Here is a 23061-nt window from a genome sequence, read left to right on the forward strand (position 1 = left end):
TGCTTAGTAAACAGCTTGTAATGGTGATTGCAAGTGTAAATTATGACGTCTTCAAAGTTGTTCGTTGCTATCAGAGATCTTAATTAAAGTGCATGACACATGCAATTCTCAAATTTTCAACATACTGTTTTCAGACGGTGCAGTTCTCTGAATAGCAAGTTCTTTGAGGTTATGCTAAAGCAATACACTATGTGCAGATGCAAGGAATTATTATTATTATTATTATATACTTTACTGTGACTAAGCAATTTATTATTATTAAATTAAAACACTGCACACATTTTGGTACTATTATTGAAATCGTAGGCGTCTGTGACATATTAAAAGTTTGGATGACGGCAAGTTATATTTAGGGGGGGGGGGGAGGGAGGGAAGGAAAGAGAAAGAGAGAGAGAGATATATATAAAGAGTGAATAAGGAAGTATGACTCTCCCAATATTTCCAATTCGAATACTGGTCCCTGTATCCGCACGTGCTGAAAGACTATGTAGAATTTTTCATGACTAGTAGTGTATGATCTGCTGTTCTCTTCGTCACCAGTTTATTTGACCCTTCAGTGATACCAAGTTATTCAAATAAACTGGAGAGTACGTTGACTGGGCCTTTAGTGTTACATCAGTCCAGTCAACACTGAACTCTATGGCCCAAATTATTTGACATTTTACTGCAAGTTTGGTTGATTTTAAGGCACTCACGAGTAGATTGCAATTTTCACTACATTATTCACTAACCTACAAGCTATGTGTCCAGTGAGAAAGTTATATTAGCCGGAATAATGATAATGATTCTAAAAAATTAGTAGTCCAAAATAATACCGAAGCAAAGTAGTTTTCACAGCAACTAACGCCTTCAGTTAGTAAAATATGAACCAGCTTTCTAACTAAAGCGATGAGTATTTACTTACTGTATAGTTATTTCAGTTGCTGAAGTTAATCAGTTACTGGTGACCTTTTCTTTTCTCTGTGATTTCAGGTAACATTCTTTTTCTCCGGAATTTTAATCGTTCTGATAGCAAAGACACAATCATAGCACTCGAAGTTTGCACTGGTCGTCCTTTATCTTCTCTGTCATCAACGTTGATATTATTTTGAGTTGCAGTTTCAAAGTCTTTGATCAGAACTTAAGTTATCTTGAAAATTGCATCGGTGTTCTAAAAAAAATCAATAACACCATTTCATAACACTTCTTCGACGTTGTTCATGAATCATTCAAGTGCGTCGGAGTGCTCAAGAGTTTATCCCTCCAAGTCAGGAAACGTTCTTCTGTGTGCTTAATATTAATGCGATTCATAATCGAACTTCCTCTAAATGATAAAATTAGAGTCCAATATTTATGGGTTATGGATCTTTTCATGCATAATGAATAAATCAGTAATGCTGTAGTGTATACCAATGAAAAAAAACTTGATGCTCACAGCATTACATTTCGCGAAAACCTGATTCTCTGAGGTAGAAATTTATAGACTGATATTTAATTTGTTGTGCTAAAACTAACATTACAATTATTTCTCTTGTACTGCAACATTTGGTCAGTGATATGAACGAAATCTTATAAAATCAAAGGTTCACTGTCCATAATTGTAATGGAGGGGCTACCACTTTCTTACTCCGACTTGCAACTCAGCATGCAAATATACCCATGGGTAGACGTACTTAGTATTACACCACGATTTCCTATAGTTCAGTCACTTTAAAGATTGGAAAAGACCCTGCTACCAGTCAGAGAACTTTTTGATCACCATTTTGATGATTTTTGAACTTCATGTACCATACGAGTTTGAAACGCAGACGCTGATGGGAAAATATTGTTAGAAAAATCTATATCGTTAAAGTAAATGGCACTTTACAATGGAAACAAACTGGAACAAAAGGATACAGAAACAGGAGATGGTATTAAGGGTGAATATTATTTCTGCCATTATTTACGTAACATATGCTCTTGCTATTTCATAAATGGTTGCCCGTTCTATCGGTTAAGGTGAAAGAAACGGATTAACGTAATCTTCGAATCCAGGGACCATACGTCCAGCACAAACTCGGTTACCACGTTACTGTTTCGTGACTTGGTAGCTAAGCTGTTCTCGATTTGAGCTACTCTGCGTACATGCAAGGTAAGTGACTGCTCGAAGCGAATACGTGAAACTCGTAAAGTTCTCCTGAAAGGGCGGAGCAGATCCGGAGGCTGATTCGAGAAGGAGTTGCTGTAAAACGGTGACACGAAATTTTTGTCTCAGATACGGCTTCCAAGGCCAAGAATTAGCCGCCCACTTCGCGTGCAGCGCCACGTTGCGTGAGATTAACAGCAGCGTTCGCAGAGCTACGCCAGCAACGATAAGGATGCAAATTATTCGCTTTAAAAATCGTCTCGTAAGAAAATTTTCTTGGCCGTAATTAGCAAACAACAAGGCTGGAGAGGTACAGTCACGCAAAGTTCCTATTGATAGCATCAGTTGTCATTCTATCCTTGCTAAGGTAACTGACATAGCAGCCACTTAATCCGTTCTGGACATTCCGTGAAATCCCACAGGATTATCGAGGTATTCTCTTCTTCCTTTTGGAAAGTCTAAAGACTGATGTATAAACGATAAAGAAAGTTACTAAATCGAAGAATTTATAAAGGACGAGCCATCCTTAAAAGCAAATCTGCTTCATCCGGCGAAGAGAAGAACTGATGTATTGTCAAACTGAAAGTGTTTTACTTTGGGAGAGTTTGTGCTCACGGAAACCCCCTGGACTTATCACGCAACTTTGTTGGTTGGTTGATTCGGGGGAGGGGACCAAACAGCGATATCATCAGTCCCATCGGATTAGGGGAAGATGGGGAAGGAAGTCGGTCGTCCCCTTTCAAAGGAACCATCCCGGCCTTTGCCTGAAGTGATCTAGGGACTTAACGGAAAATCTAATCTGGATGGCCGGACGCTGGTTTGAACCGTCGTCCTCCCGAGTGCGAGTCCACTGCGCCACCTCTCTCGGTAAGGAACTTTGTGTTTCAAGGTTAACACAAGGTTAGAGTACAAAAATGTACTGTGGAACTGTTATCTAGGAGACCCAGGGGGGTTTTCTGGATTTATGTACGATGACGCCTTAATTTTTCCTTGTATTTTAAGGATAGCTAATTGATATAGGCGACACCGATTAAGGAAGGAATATTAACGTCCCGTGGACGACGAAGTCATATGAAATGGGGCACAATATCGGCTAGAGTAAGGGTAGAGAAGATAATCGACTGCGTCTTTTCCAAATGAACCATCGCGAAACTCACCTTAATCGATTAAGACAAAGCTCAATCTTAGTTCACCGACGAGAATTTGAACCCCGCTCCTTGCGACTCGATGGAAGGAAGCAAGGTTAGAGTTCAACATCCTCTCAACGACGACTCCATTAGAGAGGGAGCACAAGCGATTTAGGGAAACCACGTGTAATCACGCTGGACCATGCCAGAGCCTGGTGCTGAAATCCAGGCTAGTAGTACCATGCGGTGGTTTAGCATTACGCCATGGTAGCACTTCCGCAACCAGCTGGGGCAATGAGTAGTGTTCGAGACCTTTTGGCGGCGCTTGGCGAGCTGCGTGACCCCTGGAGCAACATGGCGTGACCTGTTGTGTATGAAAAGTAGCTGTGCGACCAGGCTGATCACGGGTGCAGCTGCGCTACGAATCGGCGTCCGCTTTGTACAGGCCTCCGCCGCGAGGCCGCCAACGTTCTTCCAATATCTCGACCAGACCGCGAGCCCGGTGGTCCAACCGTAGTTTAGACGGGCAGAGGGTCGAAATAAGAGGCTCTCTTCCCCGAGCCATTGGGGTCCGCCAATGCTAGCCACCGCTTTCCAGCTACTGGTCTGGGGTTTGGCCCTAGACAACGCCACGGGCTATCACTGGGCTGAATGATGGATCACTTCGCTCACAGTTCCGTGAGCCAACGCGCGGTAGCGTAACACGGTACTACGAAACAACTTGGAATATGCAGCTAGGCGTGGTTACTCATTGCCGAGCCGCATGGACAAATAGCGCTGACAATGGCGCGTCTCGATCGGAGGTTCATCGTTCTCCGCCTGACCCCCAGCACTCGTTGGAGCGTATTTGGAATGCACGTCTACTTAGAAAGTCAATAATTTGTATGGTCAGCCACTGGCTGCCTGCATCTTCCACCCATCCACTCCACCTACACCAAAAAGCCACGCGCCCACACCCATCTACACCAGTACACAAAGACAACCAAAACGTAGATGGCTGGATTTTAACCGCTATACTACCAAATGCGCATCCAGCGCAATCACTGCGTGCGTTTCTAGGCGCTGCAGTCCGGAACCGCGGGACTGCTACGGTCGCAGGTTCGAATCCTGCCTCGGGCATGGATGTGTGTGATGTCCTTAGTGTGGTGTCACCGCCAGACACCACACTTGCTATGTGGTAGCCTTTAAATCGGCCGCGGTCCATTAGTATACGTCGGACCCGCGTGTCGCCACTGTCAGTGATTGCAGACCGAGCGCCGCCACACGGCAGGTCTAGAGAGATGTCCTAGCACTCACCCCAGTTGTACAGCAGACTTTGCTAAGAATGGTTCACTGACAAATACGCTCTCATTTGCCGAGACGATAGTTAGCATAGCCTTCAGCTACGTCATTTGCTACGACCTAGGAAAGGCGCCATTACCAGTTTATATTGAGATTATAATTAATGTATCATCAAGAGCGATGTTCTCCAATTATGGATTAAAGTTAAGTATTCAAGCAACTCCGTACTTTATTTATTAGACTCAACTCCTTTAATTGTTCCAGACCTCACGCCAGTCTGCGTGAAATTAAAAGCGTGCATTTCGGCCTCCTCTAGCAACACGGTGTTGGCTCTTCTGCCAACACATCACTTAGGTTAGCTAGGTTTAAGTAGTTCTAAGTTCTAAGGGACTGATGACCTAAGACGTTAAGTCCCATAGTGCTCAGAGCCAGAGCCCGCAATCACTGCGAGCCCCTTGGCACTGTTCTGAATGTGCGACCTGTGCCTTAACTGCCAGCCAACATCATCCAGTTCACTCCAATGACTGGTTGTAGGGCACGTGTTTGTTCTGTCTGGTGATCCAGGTGACAGAGAGGCCTTGCAAATACCCCGATTTTCTCTAACTGTATCAAGGTCACTGCCGAAATTAAGGCTCAAATCCGAAGAACCGAGAAACACCGACTTTTCCAGATGTCAGAGAATTTTTGGGGTTGGGTTGGGTTGTTTTTGGGGAAGAGACCAAACTGCGAGGTAATCGGTCTCATCGGATTAGGAACGGAAGTAGGCCGTGCCCTTTCTAAGGAACCATCCCGGCATTTGCCTAGAGTGATTTAGGCAAATCACGGAAAACCTAAATCAGGATGGCCAGACGCGGGATTGAACCGTCGTCCTCCCGAATGCGAGTCCAGTGTGATAGCCACTGCGGAAGTTTTAGGGTTAACTCTGAATACAGATGGACGGTTTGGTGAAGAGGAACTGACTCTTTCTAACGCGCGTTATCGACCTCGGGTACGGAGGCTGTTTGTAAGAATAGAATAGATGGACTCAAGCTTCGCATATGGCTCTAATAATTTTCGGATTGCTCGTTTGGTAGAGAGAAACTCGCAGAAGGCAGATGTCCAGATTCGAATGGCAAAATGGAAGAAAAGTGAAACAAATGTTAGGAAAGAGAAGTATTGGTGGAAGTAGAGGTGTAAGGATGGGTCGTGAGTCGTGCCTTGACAGCTCATTGTGTGAGGGTACTGTTCCTGGTTTGGGCCCAAGTGTGCCTTACAATTTTAATCTACCAGGAAGTTTCCAAATTAATGAATTTTGAGAGAATAGAGTGTTTTACCTGTAGTAAAGGCTGCGAGGAGCGGTAGGCGCCGTAGCCGTGCCCGCCGTAGCCCAGGTTGCTCAGCATCTCAGGGCTGAAGCGGTTAAAGAGCCCGCCCCAGCCGAGTGCCCCTCCATTCAGTAGCGCGAGCACCACCACCACTTGCACGAGCCTCCCAATCAGCCACATGCTGACGTCACAGTCGCTTTCCCTGCGGAAGAAAAAAACGAGTTCTCGGTTTCACAGACCGTCAACAATGGTACTCTGGCGAGTCGTTCGTCTCTAGCAGCAACTGCAAACTGGACAGAACCCTGAAAGTGTATTTAAACGACATGTTTCTGCATGCACAAAGAATAACATTGAATGAAGAACATCGTAAAAGTTGCAGATATAGGACTATATGGCATCTAAACTGTGCGTGCCAGTGACTGTAGACAATGCGAGACTGACCATTACAATTGCAACACCAGACGAAGTCACAATAACGAGATTTTGCTCGTTGTGCATCCTGTATACAGTATAGTAGGAAGAATACTCATTTATTGTGGGTCGTTTGGCGGTATACACAGGTGTGAAGCCTAGTACACAGAGCTACCATCTCCGGTAGCAACACTGGAGATCTGGCAGCAGCAGTGGAGATAACCCGGCTGCACGAAGTCAAAGAACATGGCATCAACTTGAGCCCCGTTATCTACAGCGCTATGGATGTTATGGACGAACAGAGCGAACTGAGTTTCGCAAGATCCCTGTTTCCGGAATCCGCGTTGAGTTTATAGAGGAGATTTTAGCTCTCCAAAACACGACATAATTCTTGAGCATAAAACGTGTCCCATACTACTACAACAGACTGACGTCAACGGTATAGATCTACAACTATATGCAACTGTCCTACGACCCTTCTTCAAAACGGAAATGACCTGCGTTTTTTCCTCCAATTGCTAGGTACCCTTCATTCCTCGAGGTTTCTACTATAAACTTCTGCTAAAAGGGGCGCAAGTTGTTTCGCATAATCTTTGTAGGATCTTGTAGGTATCTCATCTGCTCCTGATGTCTTTCCATCATTAAGCAATTGTAGTTGCTTTTCTATTCCGCCACCGGTTATCTCAATAACTGCGATTTCGATTTTCGTACTATGATTGAAAGGAGGCACCATGTTACGATCTTCCGCCGTGAGACAATTTCGGAAGACCGACTTCAGTGTTTCGGATTTATCTCTGTTGTCTTCCGTTTCGGTGTCAGTACGGTCACCGAGTCAATGAATAGAGTATTTCAAATTGCTTACTCATTTTACGTAAGACTAAAACCTCTTACTGTTCTTACTCAGATCAATTGACAAGATTTTACTTTCAAACTCATTGAACGCTTCTCTCATTGCCCTCCTTACGCTCATTTTCGCTTCTTTCAGCTTTTGTTTGTCAGATAGATTTTGACTTTTCTTGAATCTGCGATGAAGCTCTGTTTGTTTAAGTAGCAGTTTTCTAACACGGCTGTTAAACCACGATGGGTTTCTCCCATTCCTTAAGACCTTGCTCAGAACATACTTTTCTAATGCATATTGAACGACGCTTTTGAGTTTTATCCATTTGTTTTCCTCATCTTCATCCTCACCACTGAATATTTGATACCCATTACTGAGATACTCTGCAGTTTGTATTCTGTACCTCTTGCTAAGCAAAAATATTTTCCTGCCTTTCTTAACATTCCTTGTAAAGCCTGTAGTCATAATTGCTATCACAGCTTTTGATCACTGGTGCCTTCTTCTACGTTAACTGATTCGTTTAGTCAAGGGCTGCTTGTCGCTAGGAGGTCTAAGACGTTACTTTCACGAGCTGTTTCTCTAGTTAGCTGCTCGAAGTAATTTTCGGACAAGACTCTCGGAATCTATAGCTGGTAAGTTGAAGTCACACCCTATTACAACGGCATGATCAAGCAAATTATTAACGATATTCGTCAAGTTCTCTCTGACGGTCTCTACCACTACATCTCCAGACCCAGGCTTTCTATAAAATCATCTGATTACCATTTTCACCGACCTTTGCTGTTTAACTTCACCAAGAGTAATTCACATTCGGAATCCGTGATAACCTCGCTAGATAGTATCGGGTTCTTTACTGCAATAAATTCGCCTCCACCATTGACGACTAACTTATCCTTACGATAAATATTCTGATCTGAACTTAGGATTTCGTTGTTGTTCACTTCCAGTTTCAACCAACTTTCTGTTTGCTAATACTATCTGGGTGTTATAATTCTGGGATCTTTCCTTCGATGCTCTTGCAGTTTACTAACATAATATTAACATTTTCTATATTCATCATTGTGGCTTATGTACTTTTATTTTAGCAGGCAATGCGTCCTGATTCCAACGTTTGATTTGTCTAACCTAAAAATACCCCATGTGCACGCCACGCGTTCTCCAGTAGCCGCTTCCTGCTTGTTGCGCACGACTGACCTATTAAGGGGAACCCTAAAATTCTCCACCCAATAGCGGAGGTCGAAAACTTCGTATCCGATACCGTCGCACCGTGCAGTGCTAGTTGCCTTCATCAAATCAGCCACCCTCTGAAAGGAACCTTCAATAAGCGATACCAATGACCTCGGAACCCAAGAGGCAGGCGTCATTCATGCCGACATGTGCCATCATTTGCATCTGGTGCACCCAGTGTGCTCGATAGCTGCTAGCAGAGCCTCTTTCATGTCGTGGGCGAGAGTCCCGGCAAACATATCGAGTGCACAGTGGCAGTCTTTCCAGCCCAGCAAGCTGTTTCCCTAAGGGACTCCATTACCCACCCTACATTGGACCTCCCAATGATTAGCATATCTGTCCTCTACACTTATCCAGACTCGGCAGGAAAATCGGCCGCTGGTCCAACAAAATAGACATCCCGTGCCGGCTCAGAAGTATTATTAACACTGTGTAGCACATTGCACCTGATGCTAAGGCGTATTGAGTCAGCCGTGTGGCTCGTTCCTCCCCGCATTCTGCCCGGTGACACGTGAACCCACCACTGTCTGACTCTCACTCTCGAGTCAACACGAACCAGTCAGCTGTTGCTTATCAGGAGATGCGGGGACATCCTGATCACCAGAAGATTCCAACGACGCCAAGGATGTCGGAAGTCTCATCACCAGCGCCCTGACATCGCTGCAGCTTTGAGATGTGGCCAGAAGCCTGTCTCCTGTGGCCAACACAGCTTCCAGCTGTTTACAGTCAACAACCAATTGTCCTTGTGCCTGTCACAGCAAGCACAGTAGCTATCCATATAGTACTGTGCATAAAGCTGAATAAGATCTCAAAAATACAAAGCACTGAGGAGTAACTGAGAAAGTACAAAAATCACCCATTCTTGAGCTCGTGACCGTATCGGTTTGACCCTAGACGGCTGGAAAACCGTCGCCTGGTCAGATGAGTCTCGATTTCAGTTGGTGGTGTGTGAGGCAGATCCCACGAAACCATGGAGCCAAGTTGTCAACTGTGCAAGTTGTTGGCGGCTCCATTATGGTATGCTGAGGTGAGAACGTATCATTAACTGGAAATGGTTATGTCAGCTACTTGGAAACCAGGAGATCATTTGTAGCCATTCATGGACTTCATGTTCCCAAACAACTACGGAATTTTTATGGATGGCAGTGCTCCATGTTACCACGTCACAATAGTTCGTGATTGGTCTGGGCAATTTAGTTAACATCTGTGTGCTGTACCGGCATCGGGATGCAAGGGATGGACGATATAAACAAAAGATAAAAGTCCATCGCGGGGAGAAGTTGAGTGACCAGGATATCGTTCCGAATATAGCTGAATTCGACGAAATAAGTTGCGATATGGTATAAAAACAGGGAGATATGTTCCTGATATGCATCTTCATCGACTTGCGCACGTTAAGGATACTACCATAAATATGTCCGTACTGTTGGATGCAGTGGATGGTATCACAGAGTTTCATTGTGGAGTGGGTGAGAAGTAGGAAATAATCTGCATAGGCCGTCCAGCGATAGGTAGGACCACGCGAAGGGAGACCCAGTAGTCGAGTTGTAATACCAGCAGTGAGGGACTCTAGTGTGATGGCATACAGTTGCATGGACATGGGGTATCCTTGACGCACAGAGCAGAGTGTAGAAATCGGTCTAACAAGTCTCCAGTTGACCTGGACCTTGGAGACAGCAGGAAGCATAACCGGTGAATGGCGTCCACAAAGAGTGGCGGGAAATAGATGCAAGTCGCGATCATCAGAAGGAATGGCTATCGAACGCGGTCAAAGCCACTTGTAAAAGCAATGAAGACCAGCGCGGCACATAGCCGACTGACCGTGGCTATCGCGATGAGGTCATGGCATTCCTCCAAAGCCATTTGAAGGGTAGCTCCACAACCACGTGTAGTCTCTTCTGGTGAAAGGACCATAGGTAAGATCGTGCGTATGTGTACCGCAAAGGCACAAAGGGGCGCACATAGATTTTATATTCTGTGTTCATTAATGTAAGGGGGCGGTATGCGGAGACCTTTAACTACCGATCGTTAAGCACCGGTAAAAGAACACCAGTCAGATATTGTCCATCATACCCAGCACCTCGTTCACTGGAGTCGACTCTGCAATGGTGAGCGTTCGTTCAGGAGCGGAGCGCTGCCATTGGATCGTCGTCGTTAAATTGGTGGTAGTGATCGATGAACGCAAAGGACACCGTCGCCTGCGTTATCTGGCGAGTACCAACCGAGGTGGCGAGTGTGGAGACAAAGAGTCGACGTTGACGACGACAGTCAAATGCAGTGTGGACCGTGGGCGGCGATTCCTCATATAAAACGTTCTGTCATGGAGAACGCACCATGAAGACGTACAGTTTATCGAGTTGGAGAGTGAGGAGGCAGGCTTTAGTGCGCTGCGAGTTCCTGTGGACATCAGATGTTGGGGAGAGCACGTGAAGCTCTCTAGGGACGGTGTCGTGAAAATTTATAGTGTCCCGATGCCACACCACTGCTGTCTGACCACATACCTTTGTGATTGCAGGTTTTTCACACTTGAGCCATCAGTGCAACATGGGCGTGTACTGTGAGAGATGATTTTCACCAGACGCTCATGTACTGGCAATACGTTGTTCGCAGTGTGGGTTTACAAGTAGGGAAGTGTTAAGTTTCCAGAAACCTTTGATGCGCCAGACCGACTGTGGATGGCACAATGGTCATAAAACGTGAGGGACCATATTTCCGCTTCGAGGAGTTCGTTTCTATGGTGGATAGAGACATAAATGCGCTCGAGTCTGCTCGCAAAATGTGCTGTGTAATGAGTATAATCAGGCTTCTGGTTCTTCGGGTAGAACATGCAGTTGAAATCGCGGGCCACAGGGAAGAGATCATAGTATCCGGAAAACAGAGGTTCCTACATACGTCTATGAGTCATAGCCATAAACTGGAGGTAGCGTGGCAACACCAGCTTCCAGAAGAATTGCGACGCGACATCAGAGGCCTGAAGCATACTACAGAAGAGCTGCAGTTTTGTTGCGGTGCTCGTCATGTTGATGCTCAATGTGATGAACCAGTATGTCTGTTCTAGCTGCGGTGGACGGGCGTCTACCACCGCTGGGGACGGTGTGGGATGGAGACCACAAGGAGAGTCCATCTCGATGGCCGCCATGGGTCGAGTCTGATATAAATGAGCAACCTCTTTGGGGGGAATTAGACAATCCCGTGGAGAAGGCATTTCGTCCTCCACGTCATCACCCCACGCGCCTGTGACGAGGGAGAGTCCAGTGTCCTTCTGAATGTCGTGTTGTTGAGAGAGATTATAAGGCATGAGCAGGGAGTCAGGCATGCAAACTTGCACCCAGGTCGCTACTATGTCCTTGGCGGCCTGCCCTGATTGCACATCGGGCAAAACGTGTTGGTTATCGCTAGTGCTGTCCGCCGACATCTACACTGGACCGTCGCCTGGGTTGGCGACGTCTCCATCGTCTTCGGTAAGAGTGTTTTGAGGACCCATGAGCCAGCAGCGATGACGTTTGAGCCGATGCGGGGACCGTTGTTTGAGCACGTGTTTCACAGTGTCGGACGACGGCAAGGAGGAGCGTCGACCTTGTACGAAGGCCTCAGTCAGTACAATGAAGGAATCAAGGGGATGTTGGGCAGTCCATCGCGGTAGTCTGGATGGAGGCCATGCAGCCGTGTGAAGCGACTGCACCATCCGAAGGGTGGTGGGATAACGGAGCATGCCGATACGAGGGTCCATACGATGGGCTGGTGGCATGGAGGCTTCTGACAACGGGAACTGGATGACACCTCATTGGACGTAGTCAGACCGCATATGGCTCTTCTTCCCGCAGTTGAAACAGATGCGGGGCTGACAGTGATCTATTATGATGGCATGGCAGCCTTTGATACTAAGGCAGGAGGACACGTGAGTCTGCAGATCGATACGAGTATGCCTGACAACATTTAAGACTGGGTAAGTTCGGAATTGTGCCCGTATTAGGCGACACATTCCACGACGTTGCCGTAGGGTCGGAGCGCCGTAATGATGGCGTCCTTTGGTAGTTCGAATAGCATTTCGATTATCTGTGACGTTGGTAGATCGAGATCAGCGTGATCTACGGTAATGACAGAAAAGTAGTCCGTGTTAGGCCTCCTGTGGCACCATGTCGCACGCTGAGTCATTAATCGTGTACTACTATGAACAGGAGGATGCCAGTGGGATCCTGTGGTAGTATTTTAACGTCGTCGCGAAGTTGTGACGGGGGAAGTCTGAACAAAAAGTAAATCGTTAAGTCGTTTTGCGATAGCTGTGTGCTAGGTTGATCTATAAAGAAGACGGCACTTAGCAGTGGCCGAAATAAACACAACACGCTCATGTGTCCCGCTATTGGATCTCTGGCGCGTGACTGTAGCACTGCCGACGGCAGACTGTGACCAGCCTATGGTCTTAACAAACCAGACGTCATGTAATGTTGGCAAATCTCATGCCTTGATAGGCACAAAATCGGCGGAACGGCGGAGTTTGGGGTTAATGTGTGTCTTAACCAAACGACCATTGCACGTTTCTCTAAATGGCCTGGGTGCAGTACATTTCATTCATGTACTGTAATATGGAAGTACACTGATAACATTACGACCACCGCCAATCGTGAGATTCAGTACCACCTGGTTGTGCTGGGAGCACGTGACACGGTACGGGTTGTATATAAGCGCAACATAGACGAATTAGGGACATTCTAGTGGGAATACGCCAACGACCTTGCCACAGTGGTAACACCGGTTCCCTTCAGATCACCGAAGCGTTGTCGAGCTGGGCTAGCACTTGGATGGGTGACCGTCCGGTCTGCCGAGCGCTGTTGGCAATCGGGGTGAGGCAAACTGAGCAGCTACTTGGCTGATTAGTAGCGGCTCCGATCATGAAAACTGAAAACGGCCGGGAGAGCGGTGTACTGATCACATGCCCCTCCGTATCCGCATCCAGTGACTAGGATGATACGGCGGCCGGTCGGTACCGCTGGGCCTTCCAAGGCCTGTTCGGATGGAGTAGTGCGAATACGGGCCGCAAATGGGGAAATTCACCGAGATAAGCTGTTTTGACAAAGGGCAGATTGCTATATCCTGTCACCTTGGAACGAGCATCTCGCAAACAGTGAAGTTGGTCGGCTGTTCGCACACTACTGTCGTCAGAATCTACGGAAAGTTTTTGAAGGACAATAAAACCAAAAGCAGGCGATAAGTTGTTGGACCCCAACACCTCATCATGGAACAGGAAAAACGGAGGCTTGCCCACTCTGTAAAGTAGGATATGGGAGATCTATGGTAAATATGACGACAGAGTACAAAGATGGTGCCAGCGCAAGTGTTTCAGAGCACATCATGCAGCATCCATTGTAGAACCTGGAGTTCCTCAATGATCGACATCTACTGTACCCATGTTGACCCACGACATCGTCATTTGAGACTGCAGTGGGCACGAGACCATCGAGATCTGAAAGCGGACCAGTGGAAACTTGTCATCTGGTCGAATGAGTAACATTTCTCGTTACACCAGGTGGATGCTCTTGCCCAAATACCCTGCCATCCTGGAGAATGGGTGCTCGAAACATGGACTTTGCCACGGACTCAGGCTTGTGTGGGTAGTATTATGCTGTGGGTGACATTTACCTGGGTTTTCAGGGGATTTGTGGTAGTAATCGAAGGCACCATGCAGCTGTGGACTACATGAACATTGTTGCGAACCTCCTGCTTCCCTTCATGCTTGATGTCTTCTCCGACGGGGATAGCATCTTCCAGTAGGAAAACAGTCCGTGTCACAAGGCCAGAATTGTGCTACAGTGGTTTTAGGAGCATGATAGTGAACTCACGTAGATGTTTTGGGCTCTAAAATCACCTGATCTTAAAAATGGCTCTAAGCGCTATGGGACTCAACATTTATGGTCATCAGTCCCCTAGAACTTAGAACTACTTAAACCTAACTAACCTAAGGACAGCACACAACACCCAGTCATCACGAGGCAGAGAAAATCCCCGACCCCACCGGGAATCGAACCCGGGAACCCGGGCGTGGGAAACGATAACTTCACCTGATCTGAGCTGACACTATAGGGCACCAGCTCCTGCCCAGAAACCGCCAATCGGCAATTTATGGGAATTGCTTCATCTGTTTGTAGACATCTGGTCCCACATATCTGCAGAAACATACCATTTGCTTTCCGAATCCATGTTACGCAGAATTGCTGCTGTACTTTGTTCCAAAGGTGGGCTGTTGAGCAGGTGGTCGTAATGATTTGGCTCATCACTATAAATGCAGTCTACGCTGATAGACCTAAGCGTATGAAGGCCATTCGCTTGGGACTCAGGTCAGTGGATTGAGGTACTGACATAACACGACAAGCAAACACCCATGTTGGGCGCAATGAATATCCTGATATCCTTCTTTGCGTTTTTGGAATAAGAAGCAGTACAAAAATTTGTCTGCCGTGGTAGAAATCAAATAAGGATAGAATTGAACGTATCATCCATGACCAGGTCATTAGACATGGAACACACCTAAGAAGAGAAGGAAGTTGGACATGTCCTTTTGAATGGAATGTGATGCGGTTTGAGAAACGCATGGGAAACTCAAACCAGTATCATCGGATGCGGATTTTAACTGTGCTCTTAAACACTGTGCCTCTTCGTCCAGTGCCAGGCTTGTCCTCATACTTTTGAGAATTAACTGATATCTACTGGCTGCTACCACGTGTATGATCTGAATCTGCCCATCCCATCCATTTTGATTGTAAAAATCCATTACTTATAATTTAAGTGGTATGTCTCTTATTCATTATTGCTGGTAGGCGAATGAACTAATCTAGATATTTACATACAAAAGCACTGAGGAAGACGCCTGCTGGACGAAATGAGAAATTCAATTTGCTGAAAAAGCGCTCTTGTGCAGCAGCAACTCTGAACTCACGTACTTAAATATTACTCAAGTTAATACTTTACTTTTTCTTAAATGGTAAAGACCTCGCTCTTTCCATAATAACACATCCTTAGGCATAAAAAACGACGAATCACAAAGGAATTATGCGAGTGGAACGGAAATCAGTAGATGTGACTTACATGTATAGAAGAATTATTACTATCTGAGAAAAAAATTGAATGATTTATTCAAGAGAAACAGTTTCACAAATCGAGCAAGTCAATAACGCGCTGGTACACTTTTGGCCCTTATGTAAGCAGTTATTCAGCTTGACATTGGGTGACGGAGTTGCTGGATGTACTCCTGAGGAATATCGTGCCAAATTCCGTCCAATTGGCGCGTTACATCGCCAAAAAGACGGAGCTGATTGGAGGGCCTTGCTAAATTCCGTCCAATTGGCGCGTTACATCGCCAAAAAGACCGAGCTGAATGGAGGGCCCTGCCATCGAAACGTTCTCAACTGGGGAGAGATCCGGCGACTTTGCTGGCCAAGTTGGACTCTGGAAAACATACAGACAAGCCGTAGAAAATCTTGCTGCATGCGGCCGGGAATTACCTTGCTGAAATGTAAACTCAGGATGGCTTGTCATGAAGGACAACAAAATGGGACGTAGAATATCGCCGACGTACCGCTGTGCTGTAAAAGTGCCTTGGATGACAATCAAAGGTGACAGTCAGGTTGGTATTCCTCAATAGACTGGGGCGTCTTCAGATACGTCTTCGCTGGTCATCGGGGCTCAGTTCGAAGTGGGATTCATCACTGAAAACAGTTCCACTGCAGTCAATGAGATCTCAGGCCGAATGTGCCCGACACCACTAACAACATACTTGTTGGTGTACAGAGGTAGTTGGCGCAAGGGGCACCATGAGCTCAGTCCCCTTTCTGTGATCCACCCATTAACGGTCCTTGTGGTCACTGAGCACCAGTTGTAAGTTGGATCGATGATAATGATGAATTTGGGACTATCTGACAATTGCTCCGTCTTCACGTTCTGTCGTCTCTCTAGATCGACCGCTTCCTTCCTGCCGACATCGTCTAATAGTGGCATCGCTCCAATTCAAATGTCGAGCGTATCTACGATTACTCCAACTGGCATCTTTGAGCGCTGCTACATGCCCTCTCTCAAATGGTGACGCCTGCAGCTATCGCAACGAGGTCACGGCATTCCCCCAAGGCAGTTTGAAGGTAGCCCTACAACCACAGATAGTCTGTTCTGATGAAGGGAACACAGTTAAGACAGTGCTTATGCGCGCCACTAAGAGGCACGTCTAGACTTTATGATCTGCATTCATTAAGTTCAGAGGGCGGTATACGATGGCTCAGGCACAAAAGAACGCCAGTGAGAAACTCAGCTGGTATCCAGAAGAACGGAGTAAAGAGTTCCCGAAGCATCTTCGTCCAGCAAGGTGGTGAATGCCCGGTAGAACTCCACCGGCAGACAATCTGGTTCTGGTGACTTGGTCTTTGCCACCTTGTCCATCGCGTTCGCCGCGTCGTCTGCTGTTATCGCAGACATCATTGGTGTCTACTGTGCAATGGCGAGGGTCCATTCGGGAGTGGGATGGAGGTCGTCAGGAACTGGCCCCGCCATCGGATCGTCGTCGTAAAAGTTGTGGTAGTGACCGTCAAAGGCAGACAACACCGCCGCCTGCTTTGTGTGGAGAGTATTATCGGAGGTGGTGAGGGTAGAGACGAAGAGTCGACGTCGACGACGATGCTCAGATCCAACGTTGACTGTGGACGGCGATTCCTAGTGTAGAAGGTTCTGTTGTCGCGAACGCACGTCGACACTGTACAGTTTATCACGCTGAAGAATGAGAATCCAGGCTTTAGCATGCTGGCGTTCCCCATGGACATCAGGTGTTGGGAAGACCGCATCGAGCTCGCGAAGATCGGTGTAGCGAAGATTGGTGATGTCCCAATGGCATGCTGCTGCTTTCTTGTCACGTTGCACGAAGACCTTTGTGATTGCAGGTTTTGCACACTTAAGTCACCAGTGTAATGTTGACACCTACCATGGGAGACGGTTTCTGCACGAGCCCCATGTAGTGGCTATTCATTGTCGGCAGCGCTGGTCTCCAAACAGGGAAGTTTTAAGCTCTCAGGACCCTTTGCTGCACCAGGCTGACTGAGGTGGTACAGTCGTTCTAAAACGCAGCAAGGGACCATTTTTCTACTTGAGAGACTTCGTTTCCAACGTGGACGGAGACACAAAACGATCGAGTCTGCTCGCAGAATGTGCTGTATAATGGGTATAATCAGGCGTGTCAGCATGAATCATCTCCCAAACGTCAGTGAGATGAAAGTCTTTGACCAAGATATGTAGCGTCCGGCATGGTGAATAACCAGGTGTCGGGTCCTTTGAGCGGAAGACGCAGCTGAAATTGCCGTCCTCAACGAAGCGATCATAGTAGCTGGAAAACAGGGGAGCCACGTCGTCTGCTACGAACTTGGACCGCTGCCGACGATTCGTGGAGCCAGACAGGGCATAGATATTGATGACGCACATGTAAAAAATGGTTACAGATATGCCTCGGCTGGGCAGGAGGAGTATCATATCTGCGACCAGGATGCATACGCATATCTAAAAGGCCACTCACACCCCGCCTACAGACCTATATGAGTCACAGCTGTAAACTGGTGGTAGCGTGGCATCACGAACTTCCTGAAGAAGGGCGACGTCGACGCTAGAAGTACGAAGCACATCGCAGAAGAGCTGCAGCTTTCTTGCTGCGTGAGTCACGTTGATTTTCGATGTCGCGAATCGGTACGTCTGTGGTAGCATTGGTGGACTCGCGTCTACCAGCGTTGGGGGTGATGTAGAATAGGGTCCCTAAGGCCGCCATGCGTCGTTTCCGATATTACCGAGCAACCTCGTTGGAGGCGTAGACAGTCCTGTGGAGGAGGCATTTCGTCCTCCATATCGTCATCCCATGAGACGCCCCTGTACTGAGGGTCAGTCCAATGCCCATGTGAACATCGTCTTGGTGAGAGAGATCATTAGGTGTCCGCAGGAAGACAGGTGGGTACTATGTTCTTGGCGGCTTGAGCTGGTTGCACATCCGGCAAAACGTGTTGGTCATCGCTAGTGCCGTGCGGCGAGATCGGCGTTGGACCGTCGGCTGGTTGGACGGCGTCCGGACTGACTCGAATGAGTGTCTTGAGGATTCGTGAGCCAGCAGCGACGACGTTTGCGCCGATAGGGCGAGCGTTGTTTGAGCACGTGTTCTTCACTGTCAGGCAACGGCTAGTGGGAGCGTGGACCTATTCGAAGATCTCAGTCGGTACAATGAAGGAGTGAAGTGGGTGTTTTAGAGACGTACTCGTCTCTGTGGAGTCCGTCGCCGGAGCTCGGGTGGCGGCCATGTTGTCGGGTGGAACGACTGCACCATCCAAAGGGTGGTGGGAAGGCGGGACGTTCCGATCATTGCTGTAGCGCCGGGATCGGTCACTTGAAATTAATTCAAGTATATTCTCAAAAGCGTGAAATGACTTAATGTTCTCCAGCGATCAGATATTGCGCTGTTGTAAAAGCTTGGGGTAGCTCTCGATGGGTTCTGCAGTTATCCTCGTCCGGCCATCCAGATTTACGTTTTCTGTAGGTTTCTAAAACTACTTCTGCTGAATTCCTAGTCGTTTCCCCCGGAAAGGCCATGATCAATTTCTTGCACTATTCTCGTTGATTCCGACGTTTTTATCGAAATTATTTATTACTAATGCTGCAAGGTGTGGCGCTCTTTGAACATATCGAAAATGAGATGGGTATCATCATGCCATTAGGAACCTGTGAATTCGCACATAAGCCAGTGATGCTTCCCTGCTGAGGTGACAAACGCTGCAAAAAGTTGAATTCTGTGATGCGTAGTAGCCTCAAGACGTATCTAGCTGTTAATTGTATGTGATATACTTACCGTTCTTGCTAAATGGCTCTTGAAATCTGAACGCTGTGGCCTGTTTGAAAAACATCATGGCAGACACCAGAAATTATTTAAGTACCTAAATTAGGACATATTGATTGACAGCGTATTGACTTCGATGGCATTGTATTGAATCACTGGAAATTTAGAGGCAGAGCTCTTTTACATGTACACTGCGCAACAACAATTAAGGGTCATTTCCTGGCAGTTTAAAACTGTGTGCCGGACCGAGACTCGAACACGGGACCTTTGCCTTTCGCGGGCAAGTGCTGTACCGGCTGAGCTACCGAAGCACGACTCAGGCCGCGTCCTCACAGCTTTACTTCTGCCAGTACCTCGTCTCCTACCTTCCAAACCTTACAGAAGCTCTCCTGGTTCGCAGGAGAGCTTCTGTGAAGTTTGAAAGGTAGGAGACGAGGTACTGGCGGAATTAAAGCTGTGAGGACGGGGCGTGAGTCGTGCTTGGGCCGCTCAGTCGGTAGAGCACTTGCTCGCGAAAGGCAAAGATCCTGAGTTCGAGTCTCGGTCCGTCACACAGTTTTATTCTGCCAGGAAGTTTCATATCAGCGCTCACTCCGCTGTAGAGTGAAAATTTCATTCTAAACTAAGGATCATCTTTTTCGAAGCCCCGTAACTGTTTCAAACTGCGACGCATAAGTTTGAAACTTCGCTCAAAGTTGCCTCCACTTTCCTCTGCGACGGTACAGAAGTGTGGCGCCCTGCGACTTCACCATCACGCCCGGCGACGTTCTAAACACTAAGTTGTCGATACATGCGAAAAAAATAGCCACTGCTCCGAAGTTCATGTGAGCTGTAAACTGGGTTAATGATTTCATATTGGCACCAAATTTCATCAAAATTCTGCCCAACGTGAACGTGTCACATGATGAAAAGGTCGTCACAGCCCCTCTTACCACATTTCACTCCTTCTTTTGACGTCTCTCCGATGGCGGTCAAAACCGCGACACCCAGCGCTAATAATCACACGGTTTTCTTATAGGTGTCCGAGGAAAACATTTCAGAAACTTTGCCGCTCAGAATCGACGAGAAGACCTCAGGAGGCGACATAAGGGGCGTTAATCAAACCACCTTTTTCTCTGGGAGGTTGGTCCCAGCACATTACAAGGTTAAAAAAGACCGATCGCAGTGCGATGAGGAACAGGAAGATATTCTTGACAACCTTTTACACTGGTGACATCCTCGGACGTTTCAACTCTTCTCTAAGGGCAGTGTTAGGCTGCATCCCTATCGAACGTGGTTCCGACCACTTTGGAGTGAAGAGCGATTACAAGTTTTGCTCCCGTGTACAAAGTAGAACGACTAGGGACCGTTCAGAATCATTCGACGAAATTGGAACGTGATCCGAAGCAGCAAAGGGTACTTACACTTCTTCCACACAGCTGTTTTCCATCCTCCTGCCGCGTGCCACACGAGAGTGCAACATTAATATGTGCGTGAATAGATCGGCGAAGGATCCTTCCATTATCCCACTGTTCAGCAACACCATCGGTGTCACTCACACATCTTTTTTGAGCATCTTAGTAATGTACCTTTAGAAATTTCGACACCGATTCAGCCCTGTGCCTGCTCTAGTGCCTGAGGGCTAGGCAAACCCTTCTACACCCTTTGGGTGGGGTTTGCATACTTTCAGACGTTAGAGCAGCCACCAGGCTGAATTGGTGTCAAAGGTTATGACAGGTACACATGTAACAGGCTCAAAAATGTTGTGTGGGTGGCACCGAAAATAGTGTCAAACTGACACGCACATGTTAATGTTGCACTCCCGCGTGATTACGCCATGAGTGGGTGGAAAACATCAAGCTGAAAAGTGTCAGTACCCTTACTGCTTCAGTTCACGTTCAGATTTCGTCGAATCATTTTCAACGGTCCGTAGTGGTTCCAGTATGTACACGAGAGCAATAATTGCGCTGCTCTGCACTCCAAAGCGGTGCGAACGCATTCACCGGGGATGCAGCACCACACTGCCCTTAGAGACAGGTTGAAAAGTCCGAGGGTGTCAACAGTGTCAAAGGTTGTCAAGAACGTCATTCTGTTGCTCTTCACACTGCGAACATCGTTTTTTAACCGTGGATTGTGTGGGAAGTAACGCACCAGAGAAAAGTGTGGTTTCTTTGACGCCCTTTATGCTACGTCCTGAGGCCTTTTTGTGGCGACTCTTGAGTGGCGGTGTGGCTGAAATATTTTCCTCGGCCACCCATAAGAAAATAGCGTTTCTTCAACGCTGGGAGTCACAGTTCTGACGTCCATCACAGAGACGTCAAGAGAGGAGAGGAAATGTGAGTAAGAGGATCTGTGACGACCTTCTTACGTGTGATAAGCCCACGGTGGCGTAGAACAGAATTATGATGAAATTTGATGCCAATGTGACATACTTAACCCACTTTACAGCTTACATGAACTCCCGTGATAGGGCTTTTTTCTCGAATTTGTCGACACCTTGCGGTCTGAAGCGTTGCCGATCGCGAAGATAACGTCGATGGGTCCCACTCTTTGTACCATTACAGTAGGAACCTTTGATCCAAATTTCAAACACATGCGCTGGAATGGGAGGTAATTAAGGCGTTTGGAGAAAGTGATCCTTTGATTATGTAGCGTAGTGTGTACGCTTCTTTTCAAGAATCTGAAGAGTTCTTAAAAAAGAGACCTTACATATCGTCAGAAGTCTTTGATTCGGCCCATTATTTGTAATTTTATAGCCTCTCGCTTCGCCCCGAAGTGTGAACTGAAACGATTGTTGACGACGGGTTAAGGATTCGTTCTCCTCAGCTAGCCTACAATAGAAGCAAATTTTACAACCTTTTTTTCAGAAACTAATGAAGCAATCAACGTAAATCTTTTTTTATACTGTTTGTTGATACTTGGACAACATTATCAGATTTTTTGGAGAAATTCAGTCATCTTGAAGCCCCCCCACCACCAGAGGAGTTAATATTGCTGTGCACAAAATGAGATGTGTCCATTACAGAAGTCATGGAATCTGCAAATTTTATCTGAGATAAAAAAGAAGCAATTTTTTATATCCATAGAATACTGCTCATGGAGTAATAGCACAGATTTTTTGAAATCTGACGAAGTAATAGAATGGTAGACGTTTCAAACGATGTAGTTTTTTCATGTGTTTTTGGCTCTTTCTTGCAGTAACTACTGAATAAATTAAAATAACAATTAGCCTATCGCTCTTTGAAGACATACACGAGGAGTAATTCAACCAAATTTTAGAGAGATATCTTTATTAGTATGTCCGTAATCCAATTCGTCGGCTTGATGTACACTGTACCTCAAGCAGACGGAATCGATTGCGGGCTCACTAATAAACATAGCTTTTTTTTAAATTTGGCTGCTTTAGTCCTCGGACAGGTCCGCAATGAGTTATAGGCTAATTTTTTATTTTACTTTGTTCATTGGTTATTACAACAAAACGTGATCAAAAACTCATGACAAAACTAAATCTTTGTTTCAGACGTCCACCATTTTATTGTTTCGTCGAATTACAAAATACTCTGCTGTTACTCCTTGTGCAATGTTGTATGCATTTAGAAGATTGTTTGGTTTTAGGTAACATTTGCAAATGCAGGACTTCTGTCATGCACATTTTGGACAGAGAAAATTCAACTCCTCGCACGGGATCTCAATGATGACTGAATTTCTTCAAAATATCAGAAATTATTTTCCCAGAATCAATAAATATTGTGGAAAAAGGTTTACGTTGATTGCTTCATTAGTTTTTCAAAAAAATTCCAAAAATCGCTTATATTATAGGCCGGCTGAGGAAAATGGGCCCTTAATTGGTTGAAAACGATCGTTTCAGTTGGCACTTTGCGGCAGAGTGAGAAACTGGCTGTAAATACACAGTCAATCGAACGAATAAAGGATTTATGAAGAAATGTAAT

General features: G+C 46.4%; 1 protein-coding gene across 1 annotated transcript in view; it reads right to left on the reverse strand.

Moving 5' to 3' along the window:
* LOC126471022 (ITG-like peptide) overlaps positions 1-23061 on the reverse strand; it is an 87321-nt gene that overhangs the window by 58603 nt on the left and 5657 nt on the right. The window contains exon 2 of the mRNA XM_050099082.1: positions 5826-6018. Within this exon, the coding sequence (XP_049955039.1) occupies positions 5826-5996 (171 nt within the window). The 5' untranslated portion in view covers positions 5997-6018. The remainder of the gene's footprint in view (positions 1-5825; positions 6019-23061) is intronic.

This window comes from Schistocerca serialis, chromosome 3 (assembly GCF_023864345.2).
Source record: "Schistocerca serialis cubense isolate TAMUIC-IGC-003099 chromosome 3, iqSchSeri2.2, whole genome shotgun sequence".
Taxonomy (NCBI): domain Eukaryota; kingdom Metazoa; phylum Arthropoda; class Insecta; order Orthoptera; family Acrididae; genus Schistocerca; species Schistocerca serialis.